Source organism: Xenopus laevis, chromosome 3L, assembly GCF_017654675.1.
Source record: "Xenopus laevis strain J_2021 chromosome 3L, Xenopus_laevis_v10.1, whole genome shotgun sequence".
Taxonomy (NCBI): Eukaryota; Metazoa; Chordata; class Amphibia; order Anura; family Pipidae; genus Xenopus; species Xenopus laevis.
The window spans coordinates 155,238,595-155,254,606 of record NC_054375.1 but is presented as its reverse complement, the minus strand read 5'-3'; the positions used below and the strand labels follow the sequence as shown (position 1 = coordinate 155,254,606).

General features: G+C 44.2%; 2 protein-coding genes across 9 annotated transcripts; one reads left to right on the top strand and one right to left on the bottom strand.

Annotated features, from left to right (window-relative positions):
* Positions 1-866: 866 nt before the first annotated feature.
* On the bottom strand, positions 867-8,100 carry LOC108711770 (protein mono-ADP-ribosyltransferase TIPARP). 5 transcript variants are annotated; one of them, XM_018253806.2, is made up of 7 exons: positions 8,082-8,100; positions 6,013-6,095; positions 3,227-3,654; positions 2,541-2,706; positions 2,121-2,308; positions 1,686-1,925; positions 867-1,442 (listed from the first exon to the last, which is right to left on the bottom strand). In XM_018253806.2, the coding sequence occupies exons 3-7, from the start codon at positions 3,652-3,654 to the stop codon at positions 992-994; spliced, it is 1,473 nt and encodes a 490-aa protein (XP_018109295.1). In that variant the 5' UTR covers positions 6,013-6,095; positions 8,082-8,100; the 3' UTR covers positions 867-991. The 5 variants fall into 5 exon arrangements, with proteins under 5 accessions (XP_018109295.1, XP_018109294.1, XP_041443307.1 ...); XM_018253805.2 differs by lacking the exon at positions 8,082-8,100 and adding an exon at positions 7,812-7,872; XM_041587373.1 differs by lacking the exon at positions 8,082-8,100 and adding an exon at positions 6,797-6,815.
* A 663-nt stretch (positions 8,101-8,763) lies between these two features.
* Positions 8,764-15,076, top strand: LOC108711768 (protein mono-ADP-ribosyltransferase TIPARP). 4 transcript variants are annotated; one of them, XM_041587369.1, is made up of 7 exons: positions 8,764-8,996; positions 11,349-11,435; positions 11,646-12,079; positions 12,683-12,848; positions 13,838-14,025; positions 14,130-14,381; positions 14,553-15,076. In XM_041587369.1, exons 3-7 carry the CDS (start codon positions 11,661-11,663, stop codon positions 15,010-15,012), a joined length of 1,485 nt encoding a protein of 494 aa, XP_041443303.1. In that variant the 5' UTR covers positions 8,764-8,996; positions 11,349-11,435; positions 11,646-11,660; the 3' UTR covers positions 15,013-15,076. The 4 variants fall into 4 exon arrangements, with proteins under 4 accessions (XP_041443303.1, XP_018109288.1, XP_041443304.1 ...); XM_018253799.2 differs by lacking the exon at positions 11,349-11,435; XM_041587370.1 differs by lacking the exons at positions 8,764-8,996; positions 11,349-11,435 and adding an exon at positions 9,028-9,309.
* The last annotated feature ends 936 nt before the right edge of the window (positions 15,077-16,012 follow it).

Sequence of the window (16,012 nt, the reverse complement as noted above, 5' to 3'; positions counted from 1 at the left end):
CTAAAATGCTACTGGGCACCATCTCTCACCAATTTCATTCAGGACTCAACGCCGATTTGAGCATGTGCAGTTGAAGCCGATTCCTGACTTAGCCCAATTGCATTTACTCCTGCAGGTTTTGTGTCGGCATAGAGTCCCGAAACAATATGAAGCGGTGGAAGATGGTGCCCTGCAGTTTCGCTGCTCTGCATTTTACGGTCAGATTTTCTTTAAGGGTTTTTTTTTTACTAATGCACAGGGCGAGGGGCAATACCAGGCAGTTAAGGGGTACGGGGGGTTTAGTTCTCCTTCAAGCTTTTGAGGTCCGGCAATGGATACTACAGAATCACACGTTTTTGGCTTGCATTGCTATTTGGGGGATGATGATTGCTAGTGCAATCTTTTTCAGATACGTTGTCTTTTGCTGAAGCAGACTTGCTGTTCAATTACCATTTAAAGACCCCAACGACTATCTTCTGGGTCCAGCACCTTCATTGCCAGAGACCAGTTTTGGAGGTTGGAATTGGACATGCTCATGATGTTGCTAGACCCGAGAGAAAAGTCGTTCCAGGATCCATCCCACCAGCATGACCCACCGTTACTGAAGATACTCCACTGCATAGAGTATTAAAGGTATTACTCGTAGAGTGAGGAATCTAGTCCCTACATCTTGAGCTGGCCATACATTAATAGATCCACTCAGGCAAGGTCAACATACAGTCAGATATTTGCCTAATTTGGCCACCCAAATGGGGCTGATCTGACCAAGAACACAGAACTACTCAGAGCTGTAGGGAGTCGTCTTCAAAAAACCAACATGGTCAGTTATCAGGCAGGTCATCAGGTCGCCTCCTTACAAGGGTAATTAGCTGCCTTCTCAACTTTTGTTGACATTTACCATTTGACATTTTATTCCATTGACCATTGTTTACATTTATGGAATGTGCAGTATGTAACAAAAGAAAAGGCCCTTGTATTAGATGATGAACTGGTGCACAAGGAACAAAAGAATTTAGTCCACATTGACCACTTCTGGGATCTTCTGATACTTGATAAGGAAATAAGGATAGGATTGGTCATTGTCAAACAGAACAAAGATGTCTGGGTTGTTATTCCTTGACACGCAAGAGTCATAGAGAGGGCTGGCAGGGTCCTTAGGAAACAATGGTGGAGGACGGCGTAGAGACTTTTTCCCGAGTGCTGGCCGCCCCACTAAGACTTTGGCTAGAAACATAAAATGCTGCCCGCTGCTGTTGGGATCAGAGTACTTATGGGAATAACTGGCATTTGTGGAGAAGTAGCTCCCCTGGCCGTAGCTGGTGGCATGTTTGCCACAGACCCGTGAATCGAAGTTCTGCTTGCAAATAGCTTCCACCACGGAATGGTCTGTGCCATGGAAAAGATGCCGCTCCAGTCGGTTTCTCTCTGACACAAGACAGCTCTGAGCGATGTGATCCCTCTTTCTACAAATAAATTAATCAGAGGTTTAGATTTCACATTCAAATATTGCACTTGTTTAAACCTTATTATCTCTCACACCCTGATTGCTAAATATGGTAGAGAAGCACTGAAGGTCCTATCCTAGGCTAGAACTTTTCCTCATTAAAATCTGAAAGCAAAGACTTAACTGTTCTATCACAGATGGTGCCAAATACACGGACAGACTGTTAAATCAACATGCCCCCCACATCTAGTATTCTAGTTACCGTGTGTATTTTTCCCACTGGAAGTAGTTCTGGATCCTGGAGATCTCGAGAATGACGTACTCTGTCTCTTTCATCGTCTTGTGAAAGCAGCGATACACACAGATGAACTCTCTGTCCTCACATCGCAAGAGGACCAAATCGAAGGCAGACAAAGGCGAGGTGTTGTTCATGAGCCAAATGTTAGGGTACGGCGGAGGATTAGAATTGGAGCCCACACAGCTCCCAGTAATGCGGAGGGTCCTACAAGAAGGCAGGTGTAAGTGTTTATCCTACCTCAGCTCAGATATTTGCATGGAGTGACAAAAGCCTGACAGCCAAAGCCTTCTGCACTTGCACCATATGCATCTGGGAAATCTCAACATGTTGGCCCTTGTGAAGAAATGCCATAAGAAGCACCTAAAAATATACCAACCCCCCATCCCTGTTCCCTCTTACCACAAATCGGACATCATCTCGAGGGGAGATTTAAAGATGGGACGGGCTCTCATGCGCCTCTTAGTGTTCGTCTGGAGGTTTTCCTGATAAGACTTGGTAAGGTGGAGGACATATCTGAATTGGAAACTGCTGCACAGAACTTCTAGGAAGCCTTCTCTCAGGCCTTCCTCAATGCTCTCTACAAAATTCTATAAGGTGAATTATAAGGGGAACAAATGAGTAAAACTGAGCTATATTTGCCCACCAAGTTTCTTCATCTAATGTCTCTACTATAGGCACCCATTCTGCCACTATACCCATGAACTCTGCTGTTGGCTTGGTTAAGATTGAGAATCTCCGATGACTAGAAAGGTGCGACATGACTAGAGGTCACAGAGAATACACAAAATTGTTAACTCCAATTCTGTATTTGAGACTTACCGGATCATATTTAACCCAATTGTTGTCCTTCTCTTCGTAATAATACATGTAGCTGGTGTGGAAAGGGATTGAGGGGTTGGTGGAAGTTGACAGACGTCTGACGCGGTTAAATACAGGGCTATGATGGACCTCCATGGTGGTGAAGTCTAGAGTGTATTCTTTCTTTCTGAAAAGAGAAATAACAAAAATAGTCAGAGAGGTAGTAAGGAGGAGAGAAACAATGAACACTTTGGGAACCTCTTGCAACGAGAGCCCTTTCAAAGTATTGATATAGCACCCCCCATCAGGGAAATAGACTAGGCAAGTAAAAATTACTGTGGTGGTCCAGTTTGTTAGGCACCCACAGGTAACCCAAATTTCTAACTTTATATCCATCTTCTTAAAAAGAAGCCCCTGCCTGCCGCTCTTCTTTAGATTCTTCTTGCAGGGCAGGTTACCATGGATTTAAAGAAAAAAATCCCAGTGTAAAGCCAATAAGTTTATAATCTCACCAGTAGTACATGAGGTCCAGGTGCTCATGCCCCAGACCTACAGCTCGAGGTGGAGAATTTTATTTTAGACCACAGAGTAAATTAATCTATAGCCTTATGCGTTTCGTGCCAGTGGGCACTTAATCATAGGCTGTTATGGACCTAGTGCAGGCTAGGTGGCATAAATATGTATTCCAACTGTATTTTCATACTTACTGGTGCACACATTTAACTTGCGCTTGAGCTGGGTTGCAAAACAGCCTTTCCAGGGCCTCTTGTGCCCAGCCCCCAACGGTGTACCACATGCCTGTGCTCGCTAACTTCAGCTGCCAGGTGTAAGGGAGCATGGCATGATGCCGAGGGCACAGAGTTCCCTGCATGCACTTCCCAAGCAGGAAGCGTGAACAAATCTCAATGTCGTCTTCCATATGGATAAAATATGTATGGTCTGGCTGGTCAACAGACATTTCACTGTCAGTCATGGTCCCATGATGTGGATCAGGCACATGGTCAGTGTCTTCTACTCCCCATTCCAGTCTCTGAAGATCAACTTCCTCCTTCGTAGGCTCCGTGCCAGTGACTTTCCTACTGCCGGGCAATGGATACGGGGAAAAGCAGATTCCGGGCGAAGAGATCGGAAACATCTGTAGGCACAAGGCTGCCGGCTGAGTTATACAGGGAACTCTGAGTATCACTCATGTATTATAAGGGATAATGTACCCCCTACTGTAAATGATAAGGATATTAGAAGTCACTGAGGGGTTGTTCTGTGACCATATAAAGGCACAAGGCTGCAGGCTGAGTTATACAGGGAACTCTGAGTATCACTCATGTATTATAAGGGATAATGTACCCCCTACTGTAAATGATAAGGATATTAGAAGTCACTGAGGGGTAATTCTGTGACCATATAAAGACACAAGGCTGCAGGCTGAGTTATACAGGGAACTCTGAGTATCACTCATGTATTATAAGGGATAATGTACCCCCTACTGTAAATGATAAGGATATTAGAAGTCACTGAGGGGTTGTTCTGTGACCATATAAAGGCACAAGGCTGCAGGCTGAGTTATACAGGGAACTCTGAGTATCACTCATGTATTATAAGGGATAATGTACCCCCTACTGTAAATGATAAGGATATTAGAAGTCACTGAGGGGTTGTTCTGTGACCATATAAAGGCACAAGGCTGCAGGCTGAGTTATACAGGGAACTCTGAGTATCACTCATGTATTATAAGGGATAATGTACCCCCTATTGTAAATTATAAGGATATTAGAGATCACCCTGGAGATCTGCAGCCATAGCTGCCGTCTAAATGCAGGAACTTTTATAACTGCTGACACTCAGGGCAGCCATCAGGGGGGGACAAGGGGGAGAGTTGTAGGGGGCCCAAGGGTAAGGGGGCCCGGCCACGCCGCACCTTCTTGATTAGCCGGGTCCCCCTGCTTTCTGAGAGCTGCCGACTTCGGGAAGGCAGGGCGGGAGCACATCTTCCCGTTATTGGTCATTGAGTTTACCAGGACTTGAAATTCTGTGACCAATAAGGGAAGAAAATGCTGTCACTGGAAGAAGATGCAGCCATCTGTGCGCCCCTCCTCCCTTCTGTAGTTGGCAGCTCACTGACAGCAGGTGGGCCCCACTAATGAAGTAAGTGTAACATGGCAGGCCCCCCTTAAAGGTAACCCATTTGGTCCCTGTTGTGTGGTGGGGCCCTGGGCACCAAATTTTTTTTAAACTTCTGGGGGGGGGGCAAGTTTTTTTGTATGGATGTTTAAGGGGGGCCCTGGCCACCAATTGTCTTATAACGTGGGGGGGGGGGGAGGGCCCTGGCCACCAATTTTTTTCTCCATGTGGGGTCCTAGCCACCAATATTTTTTAATGGGGGGCCCTGACCACAAATGTTTTTTTCAATGGGGGGGCCCTGACCACCAATATTTTTTTTATTAACATGTGGGAACCATAGCCACCAATGTTTTTTTTTAGTGTGTGGTGGGGGGTGGACCTGTGGGGTGGAGAGGGCGGACCTGTAGGTGGGGCTTGTGGTGGGCGCAGCCCAGGGGGCCCAGGAAATTTTTCCGTATGGGGACCTGCAATTTCTGATGGCGGCCGTGCTAACACTAATTGCAGCCACTTTAATGAAGATTTATACAGCAGGTTCTTGATTGGTTCTATGTATAGATTTAGTGCGGCTAAGATATACAAAAAGACAGCTTAGCGAGACCCACAGGACTTCAGTGACAGTATGATACAGAGGGAGAAGAGACAGACAAGCCCATAGTAGCCCCTATACCACCAGAACTGTGAGGCACCCAAGTATATCAGTCAGACAGGGACACTCACATAGGCAGGAATCTGTTGCTCTACCCACTGCTGGTTAAAGAGACATATACACAGAGACAGTCAGACTGCTGGTTAAAGAGACATATACACAGAGACAGTCAGACTGCTGGTTAAAGAGACATATACACAGGGACAGTGAGACTGCTGGTTAAAGAGACATATACACAGAGACAGTCAGACTGCTGGTTAAAGAGACATATACACAGGGACAGTCAGACTGCTGGTTAAAGAGACATATACACTGGGACAGTCAGACTGCTGGTTAAGGAGACATATACACAGAGACAGTCAGACTGCTGGTTAAAGAGACATATACACAGGGACAGTCAGACTGCTGGTTAAAGAGACATATACACAGGGACAGTGAGACTGCTGGTTAAAGAGACATATACACAGGGACAGTCAGACTGCTGGTTAAAGAGACATATACACAGAGACATTCAGACTGCTGGTTAAAGAGACATATACACAGAGACAGTCAGACTGCTGGTTAAAGAGACATATACACAGGGACAGTCAGACTGCTGGTTAAAGAGACATATACACAGGGACAGTGAGACTGCTGGTTAAAGAGACATATACACAGGGACAGTGAGACTGCTGGTTAAAGAGACATATACCCAGGGACAGTTCACCCTTTAGTGCCCATGTGACTTACTGTCTGGCAGCTCCTCCTGAGGGAATGTGTTCACTTGTGCAGGACTCTGAGAAATGATCTGATCTCATGGACACGGAAAGTACCTCGGAAGTAAAAGAACAATAACACAATATTTCCCTTTCCTTCCCACCTCCTCCCATTCCACCCCCTATAACCCCAGTACAAGTGGCTCCTGTAGGAAGGTTGCCCCGGGGCAGTTTTAGTGCAAGAATGAGGGGCAAGTGAGTGGGAAAGTAGCAGCTGAATTCTTAGTGTTTCTTCTTCTTTCAGTTTCTGTATGACGTCATGTGCCTCTCCCATTCACTCCTCCTGCTGCTTCAGCACAACACCTTCATTTACTGACACTCCCTTTAACTCTCCCTTTAACTCCTCAACCCCCGGCCCAGTCCCTGAGCCATTAAATGCTTATGATTCACTATGTATCTAAATACAATTACATCTATGGGAGGTCTTTCTCTCCCCCATTGAATGAGACAGTCCCTTGTCCTGGAGTAAATGATACATACAGGTATAGTGACAGGTATAGTGACAGGTATAGTGACAGGTATAATGTGGGGAATCCCAACATGAGGGAACAGGGAAGCAAATACTCTGCATTGGAGGAATCACTACAGTGACTGGGGAAGGGCTCTCCTGTCCCACTCTCATTATACAGCTGTCTCTCCTATTCATTATACAGCTGTCTCTCCCATATAGATACTTCCTTCCCAGAAGCCTCCTCCCTCTCTCACACACACATCTGTCTGTAATAGTGGCCTCCCTCTCACGCAAGTCTGTCTCTCACAGTGTCCTCGCTGTCTCTCACAGTGTCCTCGCTGTCTCTCACAGTGTCCTCGCTGTCTCTCACACAAGTCTGTCTCTCACAGTGTCCTCGCTGTCTCTCACACAAGTCTGTCTCTCACAGTGTCCTCGCTGTCTCTCACAAGTAGGGTTGCCACCTGGCCGGTATTTTACCGGTCTGGCCGGTAAAAATGATAGTTGATCCTAATGTTATTAATAGGGAATAAAGATAAATATATAGGAAGGTCAGTGATCCCAATGTTATTAATAGGGAAAAAAGATAAATATATAGGAAGGTCAGTGATCCCAATGTTATTAATAGGGAATAAAGATAAATATATAGGAAGGCCAGTGATCCCAATGTTATTAATAGGGAATAAAGATAAATATATAGGAAGGTCAGTGATCCCAATGTTATTAATAGGGAATAAAGATAAATATATAGGAAGGTCAGTGATCCCAATGTTATTAATAGGGAATAAAGATAAATATATAGGAAGGCCAGTGATCCCAATGTTATTAATAGGGAATAAAGATAAATATATAGGAAGGTCAGTGATATGATCCCAATGTTATTAATAGGGAAAAAAGATAAATATATAGGAAGGTCAGTGATCCCAATGTTATTAATAGGGAAAAAAGATAAATATATAGGAAGGCCGGTATTTTTTTCCAGAAAAGGTGGCAACCCTAGTCACAAGTCTGTCTCTCACAGTGGCCTCCCATTTACACACACACGTCTCTCACAGTGGCCTCTCTCTCACACACAAATGTCTCTTCCTCACAGCAGCCTCTCTCTCTCTCTCTGACACAAATGTCTGTCTCACAGGCATCTCTTTCCCTCTCTCTGACACGTGTCTGTCCCTCTCTGTTCAGAACTAAAAGTTAGCAGAGCCCTCCCCCTCAAGGGGGCCCCAAATATGCCAAAACCCCGTCCTCTCTCCCACAAGCCCTGTCTCTTTTGTGACCCATAAGTCACACTTTTACATCTCTTGGGGCCCCCTGTCTGACTGCAGTACCTCCTGTACCCCCTATGATGGTGTCCCTCTCTAACAACTGCCTCTGTCCCTCACAAGCCTCTCTTTCATGTACCAGTAACATCCCTCAGCCTCATCTCTCTAGCTCCGCCCCTGCCACATACCTGAGTAAAAATTCCTGTGGCCAGTGGGTGGGACTTCCTCTTACTGAGCTGAGAGAAACCACAGACCCTAACGTTTGTACCCTCTGTATACACAATTCTCACACAATTCTCACACAATGCTCACACAACGCCCGGCACTGGCACTTACCTCCAATTACTTGTACAAATAACATCACAATCATGTAGTCTTACAGAGCATTTGTGTTTAGATGGGGTCAGTGACCCCCATTTGAAACCTGGAAAGAGTCAGAAGACAAATCATTCAAAAACTACCAACTGTGAAGTTGCTTAGAATTAGCCATTCTATAACACTCACTAAAAGTTAACTTATAGGTGAAACAACCCTATAAAACAAGACACCCATGAATTCCCTGTGCTGGTTGGCTACCTGGCGTATGCATGGCTGAGCAAAATCCAGTGCAGTCAGCTGCATGTATATATATGTCAGCTGGGTATTAGCCTGTGGCAAACGTATCAAATTGTCTTACAGCAAAGCCTAACTGACGCCCTTCCCCATTCCAGGAGACTGACAAGACTGGCTCGTTAACATACACACTGGAGGCAGCCTCAGATTTGCACCCAGCCCTGCCGCATGTATTTATCATATGTCCCTTATCTTATAGTTGTGTCATACGACCTGGGGATGGTCTGGAAAGCATAATAGATATTGCAGGGCTGGGGGACGGGGTTAAGGTCAGGGTTTACACTCACCCAAATTTTTATTAGGCAAAAAAAGTTTCACCATGCAACAAATCTTATCTCCTGCCCCCCGAAAACAACTAGCCTGCTTTAATTATAAATATTAATATAAAATGTGTCTGATTGGCTAATAGGCAATCAATTGGGTGCAGACTGCACTGCTATTTACTGTGGATATCTGCTACATTGTTTCAAGAGTCAGAACCAGAGAACAGAAAGGCACAAACAGCAGGTTCCCCTCCCTGTGACTGGGGCCGAGCTGGGGAATGCGGATGTATCATTGCTCATGTGACTCAGAGAAGAAAGTGAAAGAGTTTATGGGAGTCACACAGAGGATGATGATGGCTGCAGCCGGGCAAGGACTGTAAGTGACTCCCTCTGGGGCTTCTCTTCTTTCTCCCTGTATTTGCCCTTGTCTGTCTATGTCTGTACATTGCTGTTAAAGGGCAAGTAAAGGTCTGTAATAATGCACAGGGCTGTTGTACCACATACTAACAACTCGTGACTATGACTCTACAATCAGTCCCGGATTTGGCTTCCAGCTATTGCGGTGCCCTGTGATGCCAGTCCTACATGGGATGGGCAGTGCAGTCAAGGGGAACGGGCAGATATCCGGAAACAGAAGATACGGGAAGTGGTGAGGCTAAGGCTGCAAAGAGCTGCTTTACTTTCAATAAGTACGTCAGCCCTGCCCATTAGGTTACACTTTATATTGCTAAAGTTTTACTTTCCCTTTTATCCTGTTTGTTTCAGTTCTGCTGCTGAGTAAGCAACAGGCCACAATATACAGGGACAAGATATTCTGGGCACACGGTGGGGTCTAGCTTTAGTGATCATGTTTATAGGCCCCTGTGCCAATACAAAGGGTAACTAACATGACCAGCTCTTTGCCTGGTGCTAGCAAGGTCAGGGTGCAACACACGGAGTAATGTACAGCACTGAGTATATTGGAAAGTACATTTCTTTTCATTATGCCTAGGAAAGTATTTGGGTGGACTCCCCTATATGCATTTAATGGGCCGACAAGATGGTTCTCTCCTGTGGGCACATTCTACATTGGATCTGTGGCCCTGGCAGCCCTGGGCATGGAAAACATGTCACAAATCAGCAAACAAGGGGACCAACCCCAGTGCCACGCAGCAGTGTATATTAGTCACGTCTCCAGCCTCTGGGCAACCTTGCAGTCACACCATGGGAATTCCCTCTTGTGTATACAGTGTAACAGCAACAAAATACAAAAAGGAAATTGTGAAATACTCTCTCGCACAGTACTGCATTTCTTGTGATCACCAATCTGAAAGCGTATGATTCGATTTTCTCAAACAACTGCTAAATCAGTAATGTATATGGATTATGCATTTCATTGTTTTCCTTTTACCTCCCAGATACCTTCATGTTTGTTTATTTAACTGTTATGAAAAAAAAAATAATAATAAGGAAATTGCATGATGTTGATGTTGAAGTGTCCAAAACAGGTCTAAACCTGAGCCCCATTTCTCACAGGGTGATTAGTCCCTACAAGTAAATATGAAGTGAAGATCTCACACAGTGATTTAGGGGTTAAAGGGGCTGTTCACATTTAAAACTGTAGAGAGGGATATTCTGAGACAATTTGCAATTGGTTTTCATTTTTTATTATTTGTGGTTTTTGAGTTATTTAGCTTTTTATTCAGCAATCAGCAGTTTTCTGGTTGCTGGGGTCCAAATTCCCCTAGCAACCATGCAATGATATGAATAAGAGACTGGAATATGAATAGGAGAGGTCTGAAAAAAAAAGTAATAAAAAGTAGCAATAACAATACATTTGTAGCCTAACCGAATATCTGTTTTTAGTATGTTTTAGGGATGCACCGAATGCACTATTTTGGATTCGGCCGAACCCCTGAATCCTTTGCGTAAGATTCGGGCGAATACCGAACCAAGTCCTAATTTGCATATGCAAATTAGGGGTGAGAAGACGAAAACATTTTTTACTTCCCTGTTTTGTGACAAAAAGACAATTTCCCTCCCCGTCCCCTAATTTACATATGCAAATGCAAAATCTTGCTGAAAAAAGGGGATTCGGTACATCCCTAGTATGTTTTCAATTTTTTTTATTCTTTATAGTTTTTAGTTATTTGTCCGAATTTCAAACAGGGGGTCACTGACCCCAGCAGCCAACTATTGCTCTGTGAGGCTACTTTCTAAGTGTTATTATTAAGCAGCTTCCAATTCAGTCCCTCATCAATTTATATCCCAGTCTCTCATTCAAAACACTGCCTGATTGCTAGAGTAAATCAGCCCTAGCAACCAGATAGCTGATGAAATACTAAACTAGAGAGCCGCTGGACAGAAGCCTCAAGGACTGAAAAACTGCAAAAAATTAAGACCAACTGCAAATTGTCTCAAAACATTAAAATCTACATCATATCAAAATATAATTTAAAGGTGAACAACCCCTTTAAGTACAGGGTTTACTTGAGTCACCACAATTTAATATTCCCTTAACCAGTACTCTGTGATAACAGCCCAGTCACCCACTGTAGGTTATTTACACCCAAATCTCAACCTACACTGGCCTCTGAAATTCATCAACATGTCAAACATTATCGGTTGCTATGGGTTACTAGACCATCTATTCCAGTACCCAGGCCTAGTAACCCACAGAAAAAAATCATTAAGTAGCATATACTGGTCTCCTGGAACCAGACATCTGATTGGTTAATCTTCATTGCAGGTTGCTCCAAGCAGGTCCCATGATTGTGGGTTGGGCATTAACAGGTCATAGTGCATTTGTATGAGCCACTGGATTGGACATTGATGGGTAAGCTATGCCGTCTTCCTCTCTAAATTCTTACTTTTATCGGTGGCATTAAAAACAACATGAGAACCCTGGTCTGTCCAATCAGTTGGGTATTTTCAAGGTATGGACCTGGTGGACCTGTGCAGGGAAGCTTTTTAGCATTAGAAGACTAGTCCAGTGCTGAGGGATCAGTGGGTGAACCACTTGACATTATATCCTTTGTCATTTTAGGATCGTCCTCTTAAAATGCGTCATAGGCGTCAAAGTGCCCCCTTGCCATCTGAGGTTACTGGCCTGGAACCCACAAAATATGAAACTGCCCTGGGTGAACTAGAATCTGGCAGTTGTGGAGACGCCTCAACTGTTCCATGGGGTAGGAGATTTCCAGAGATTCTACCAGGAGAACCAATAACCTTCTATTCAGGGTATCCAGATTTCGGATATCACATCTACCAGGAGGACAATGTAGATATCTGCTCCAGCTTCCTTGTTGGACAATGCCTTCAGGGATCCCACTGCCCCAAACACCACAATGTGCTTCCATATGCATGGCAAGTGAGAGACCGACACACGACTCAGTGGACTAATGTTGAAGAAGGGGCACATCAAGCCCTAGAGAGACTGTTTAGTGACCCCCATGTTGTGCAGGTGATAGGAATGTACAAGTAAGTAAGACGATTGTCACTGAAAGACTTCTCAGTATCCTCACCACTGACCTCTCATGTATTTGCACATCTGTAACTCCATCATCTTCATTTCCCTCTCTTGAACAAGTGTTTGCAGTGTCCCCTGCTGGACTATGGTCATTCCTGGGCTTTAACCAGTTGAAAACTATCCTCCTTTAGACAGCCAGCGGCCATAGGTTCTTCAGCAATGAAACTGCATAGACTCACTTTCTCTGCCAATCACTGTGCTTCTTCTTTATCTAGTCCTTAACCACAGCCACGTATAACCTACATGAGATAGGGTCACACTGAGAGGTAAGTTCAGATATCTCTCCTACCTCTCCCTACATTTTGATATACAAGTTGGGACATTTAGGTCACACTCCAATCCACTCTGGTCAAACCCAGCCATTTCTCTGATCTGCTTAAACCCCGCTTAAATCCTGGTATGTCCCACCTATTTCCAAATCCACCATTTTTGGGTCTTCTTGCAGTTCCTGTTCTGTAACTACGGTTTCTCCATCGCTGATGCCCACTACTATGCTTCTCATTGCTAATTCCAAGCAGCCCCTTACCCTTTCTCACTTCTCTTGCCTCCCCCAGGGGTATTCAGGTCTTAATAGACTTCAGCACCATGGACATTTACAACAGTCCAGAAATCGACAGAGTACGACGCCTCTCCACCTCCACTGACCCTTCCGTTCACTTTCACACCTCCTACAAGTACTTCTACGAAGAGTCCGATGACAAATGGATCGAATATGATAAGGTTATAGGATTCTGATATATAATTTCTCCTCCGGTGCCAAGTGTAGAAGCACTGTCCTTAAGACACAGATAATAACAAATTAACTTCTTTATGCTTATTTGAGGTTTGGCCTACTTTATTAAAGGGAAACTCCACAAAAATATAACTTAAGCTTTTTGAAAAGTAAACATAATTTCAAGGAACTTTGCAATATACATCATTTAAAAAATACGTAGACTTTTCATGGTTTTTAATGGTTTCTGACAGTTCCCTAAGCCTAGCCCCCTGCTCTCCTGCTGATCTGTCTGACTACTTTGCTGAGCTGGCTGACTACTGTTACTTTGTATCAACAGCCATCTGTCCTCAGCCTGCATCCTCCAAACCCCACAATTCCCTGCACATGTGATTTCAATAAACAAAGGAACATCACAGTGCAATGCATTGTGGGTTATGTAGTTCCTGCATGCTGTCTGTAAGCTGTGGAGAAGTTGTTACAATTTGTAACATCAGTGTTTAGTCCCTCCTTCCCTGCCAGGATTTCAAATGATGCAGAAAGAGAAGAACTGTTGGATTTCAGCATAGAAATTAGCATTTATTCATACTTTTTGAAGAAACAGGTAACTGTGATGGATATAGTAGGGGTTTCTGTGTTATGTGGGCCTCTTTATCAAATTTTTGTTTGGAATCCAGAGTTCCCCTTTAAATATTCTGTAGCTGCAGACACTTTGCATCTGTGGACATGACCATAAAGTTATCAGGAATATGTGCCTAACATATACTGTATATATGTTATAGATATTTCTTAGTTTGTACAGAGAGATGCCATAAACCCATGCCACCACAGTTATTGGCCTCTACTAAGCACAGTTCAGGAGAAACAGCCATAACCAATAAAAAGGGGGGGGCAGAGCAAATGTTCTATGGAAGCAATTTGATGCTCAGAATGTGACCCGTTGTAGTTGTGAGCTCGGGGAAGGCATAATTTTCTGACAATAATGTGATCCTCACAGGACTTTATGAGCGCCATTGCTGAAGGTCTTCGAAATAAACAAGACACGGTGACTTACAGCAATCCCCTTTTCAAGTACGATCTCCATCTTACCAGGATGTACCAGCTGAACCTACAGACAGGAACGATGAGGAGGATGGCAAGAAGGCCCATCTTCAGGTCCACTGTGACCATGCAGGCTGAACTCCAGTGAGTTGACTGTCATCACAAGTCATGTAGAGCGCACAAATAATCAGAACAGTGGGAATTGAACTGCCCTTTAGTTAATGATCTCTTGTTTTTCTTCCACCTAGGACCTTCTCTGGTCATGAGCCCACTTCCCATTCCACCCATAGCAACCCCCATCCTGATGTGGCAGCTCAATTTCCTGGCTCCTGGATCATCACCAACCCCAAAGTGACCCATGAGAGCATTCTGCTGACATACGGGGACCGGGAATTTGCTCATGTTTATACCTATTTCCACAGCACAATGTCCGAGTCCCAGTATATAATCCTGGAGATGACCAGAATCCAGAACTACTTCCAGTGGGACAAGTACAAACGGTGAGAACTGTTTGGAACTATCCCACAGATATAGGGGTTTGCTTTTAGGCAGCAGGGAAAGCCCAAGAGTTAGGAAAAGGAATTTCTGGAGAAATGTGCTTACAGAGAAGGGAGATTTTCTTATACATATACAGGCAAATAACAAAATTCTTTTTTCTATATGTCTTATAGGAAAAGAGACCACATGATTCAGCAACTAAATGAAGGTGAGCAGAAACAACTAGAGCGCCATCTTTTCCATGGCACGGAGCATATACTGGTAGAGGCCATCTGCCGTCATAACTTTGATCCCAGAGTGAGTGGCAAGAATGGCACAATCTATGGTCAAGGGTGCTACTTTGCTAAGGACGCTAGTTATTCCCACCGTTATGCCAAGCCAACCTCCGAGGGCTCCGAGGGCTATCATTATATGTTTCTGGCCAAGGTCTTGGTGGGTCGTCCAGCCAGGGGAACACAAGCACTCCGTCGCCCTCCCCCGATATACCCCAATGACCCATCCAGCCCGCTCTATGACTCCTGCGTTTCCCAGCTCAATAATCCGGACGTTTTCGTTATATTTGACAGCGACCAATTTTACCCGTATTTCCTCATCAAGTACCAGAAGACCCAAAACATGGTCATCCTGGCTTAAAGGACTTTGAATTCTTCACTCTTATCTGTTAGTTAGAAATAAAAGATTTGCTTGGTACCAAAAATCTGTTTTATTGGTGTGTTTGCCAATGTGTTCTCTGGTGGTAGACATGTTTAACAGGGTGGGTTACAGAAAGGCTAATTCTAGGCAACCTTGCAATTGGCCTTAATTTTTTCTTTTTTTAACAGTTTTTGAATTGTTTGCATGCTTCTTCTGACTCTTTCCAGCTTTCACATGGGGGTCACTGACCCCATCTGAAAGGTGAACAACCCCTTTGTTGTATGAACAAACTAATTGCTGATAGGTTGCTACCTAAACTGCACTGGAGAAATATATTACCCATGCTGGGTTGCCAAATTGGGCTACTAATTTAAAGCCCAGGTGGGTTTTGAAAGTACAAACTAGCCAAAGTATGGATATGGGCTACTTTTTGGGCCTTTGGCTGGTTTGTACTTTGGAAACCAGCCAAAGTTTTTTCTTGCCTTAATGTGCCAAGCCTGCGTCTCCCAATGCATGTTGGGTAATGTCGTTTTTTTTAACAATTTGCCAAGTTTAATGTAAGACTACAATACCCAGCATGCAATGGGACTGCCTTGTGTAGAAGACGGGAGGTACCAGATTTTGGGCTCCGTACCCCAGTCTCCTGTCACTCAAGCATTTTCACATTTTCCAGTGACTTTCCTCAATTTCAGACAATTTTGGGGCAACAATAACAATCTGTTGGCCACCAAATGTCAAGAGGTTGAGCTGTTTTACCAATATTTATTGAAATTGTGCTTAAAGGACATGTAAAGCCTACATTTTCCTACCATGTATATGTCGGGCATATCTTCCCCACGCAAGCCACATCATTTGTACTGCATATTCCCCTCCATTTGCCAGCGCCATAACATTTTCCTAAACAAATAGCAGCTTTCACCCGGCGGCCATTTTCCCTGTGACACATCATCAGTAACATTGAGACATGTAAGCTGTAAAGTTCATGCAATGCAGAATGCAG

Coding starts and splice junctions, on each gene's coding strand:
- LOC108711770 (XM_018253806.2), bottom strand. CDS start 3,654: ATGTTTCCGATCTCTTCGCCCGGAATCTGCTTTTCCCCGTATCCATTG. Junction 2,707..3,226: donor CAAGTTAAATGTGTGCACCA/GTAAGTATGAAA, acceptor TTCTCTTTTCAG/AAAGAAAGAATACACTCTAG. Junction 2,309..2,540: donor ATTGGGTTAAATATGATCCG/GTAAGTCTCAAA, acceptor TTCACCTTATAG/AATTTTGTAGAGAGCATTGA.
- LOC108711768 (XM_018253799.2), top strand. CDS start 11,661: ATGCGTCATAGGCGTCAAAGTGCCCCCTTGCCATCTGAGGTTACTGGC. Junction 14,026..14,129: donor ACCATGCAGGCTGAACTCCA/GTGAGTTGACTG, acceptor TCTTCCACCTAG/GACCTTCTCTGGTCATGAGC. Junction 14,382..14,552: donor CAGTGGGACAAGTACAAACG/GTGAGAACTGTT, acceptor TATGTCTTATAG/GAAAAGAGACCACATGATTC.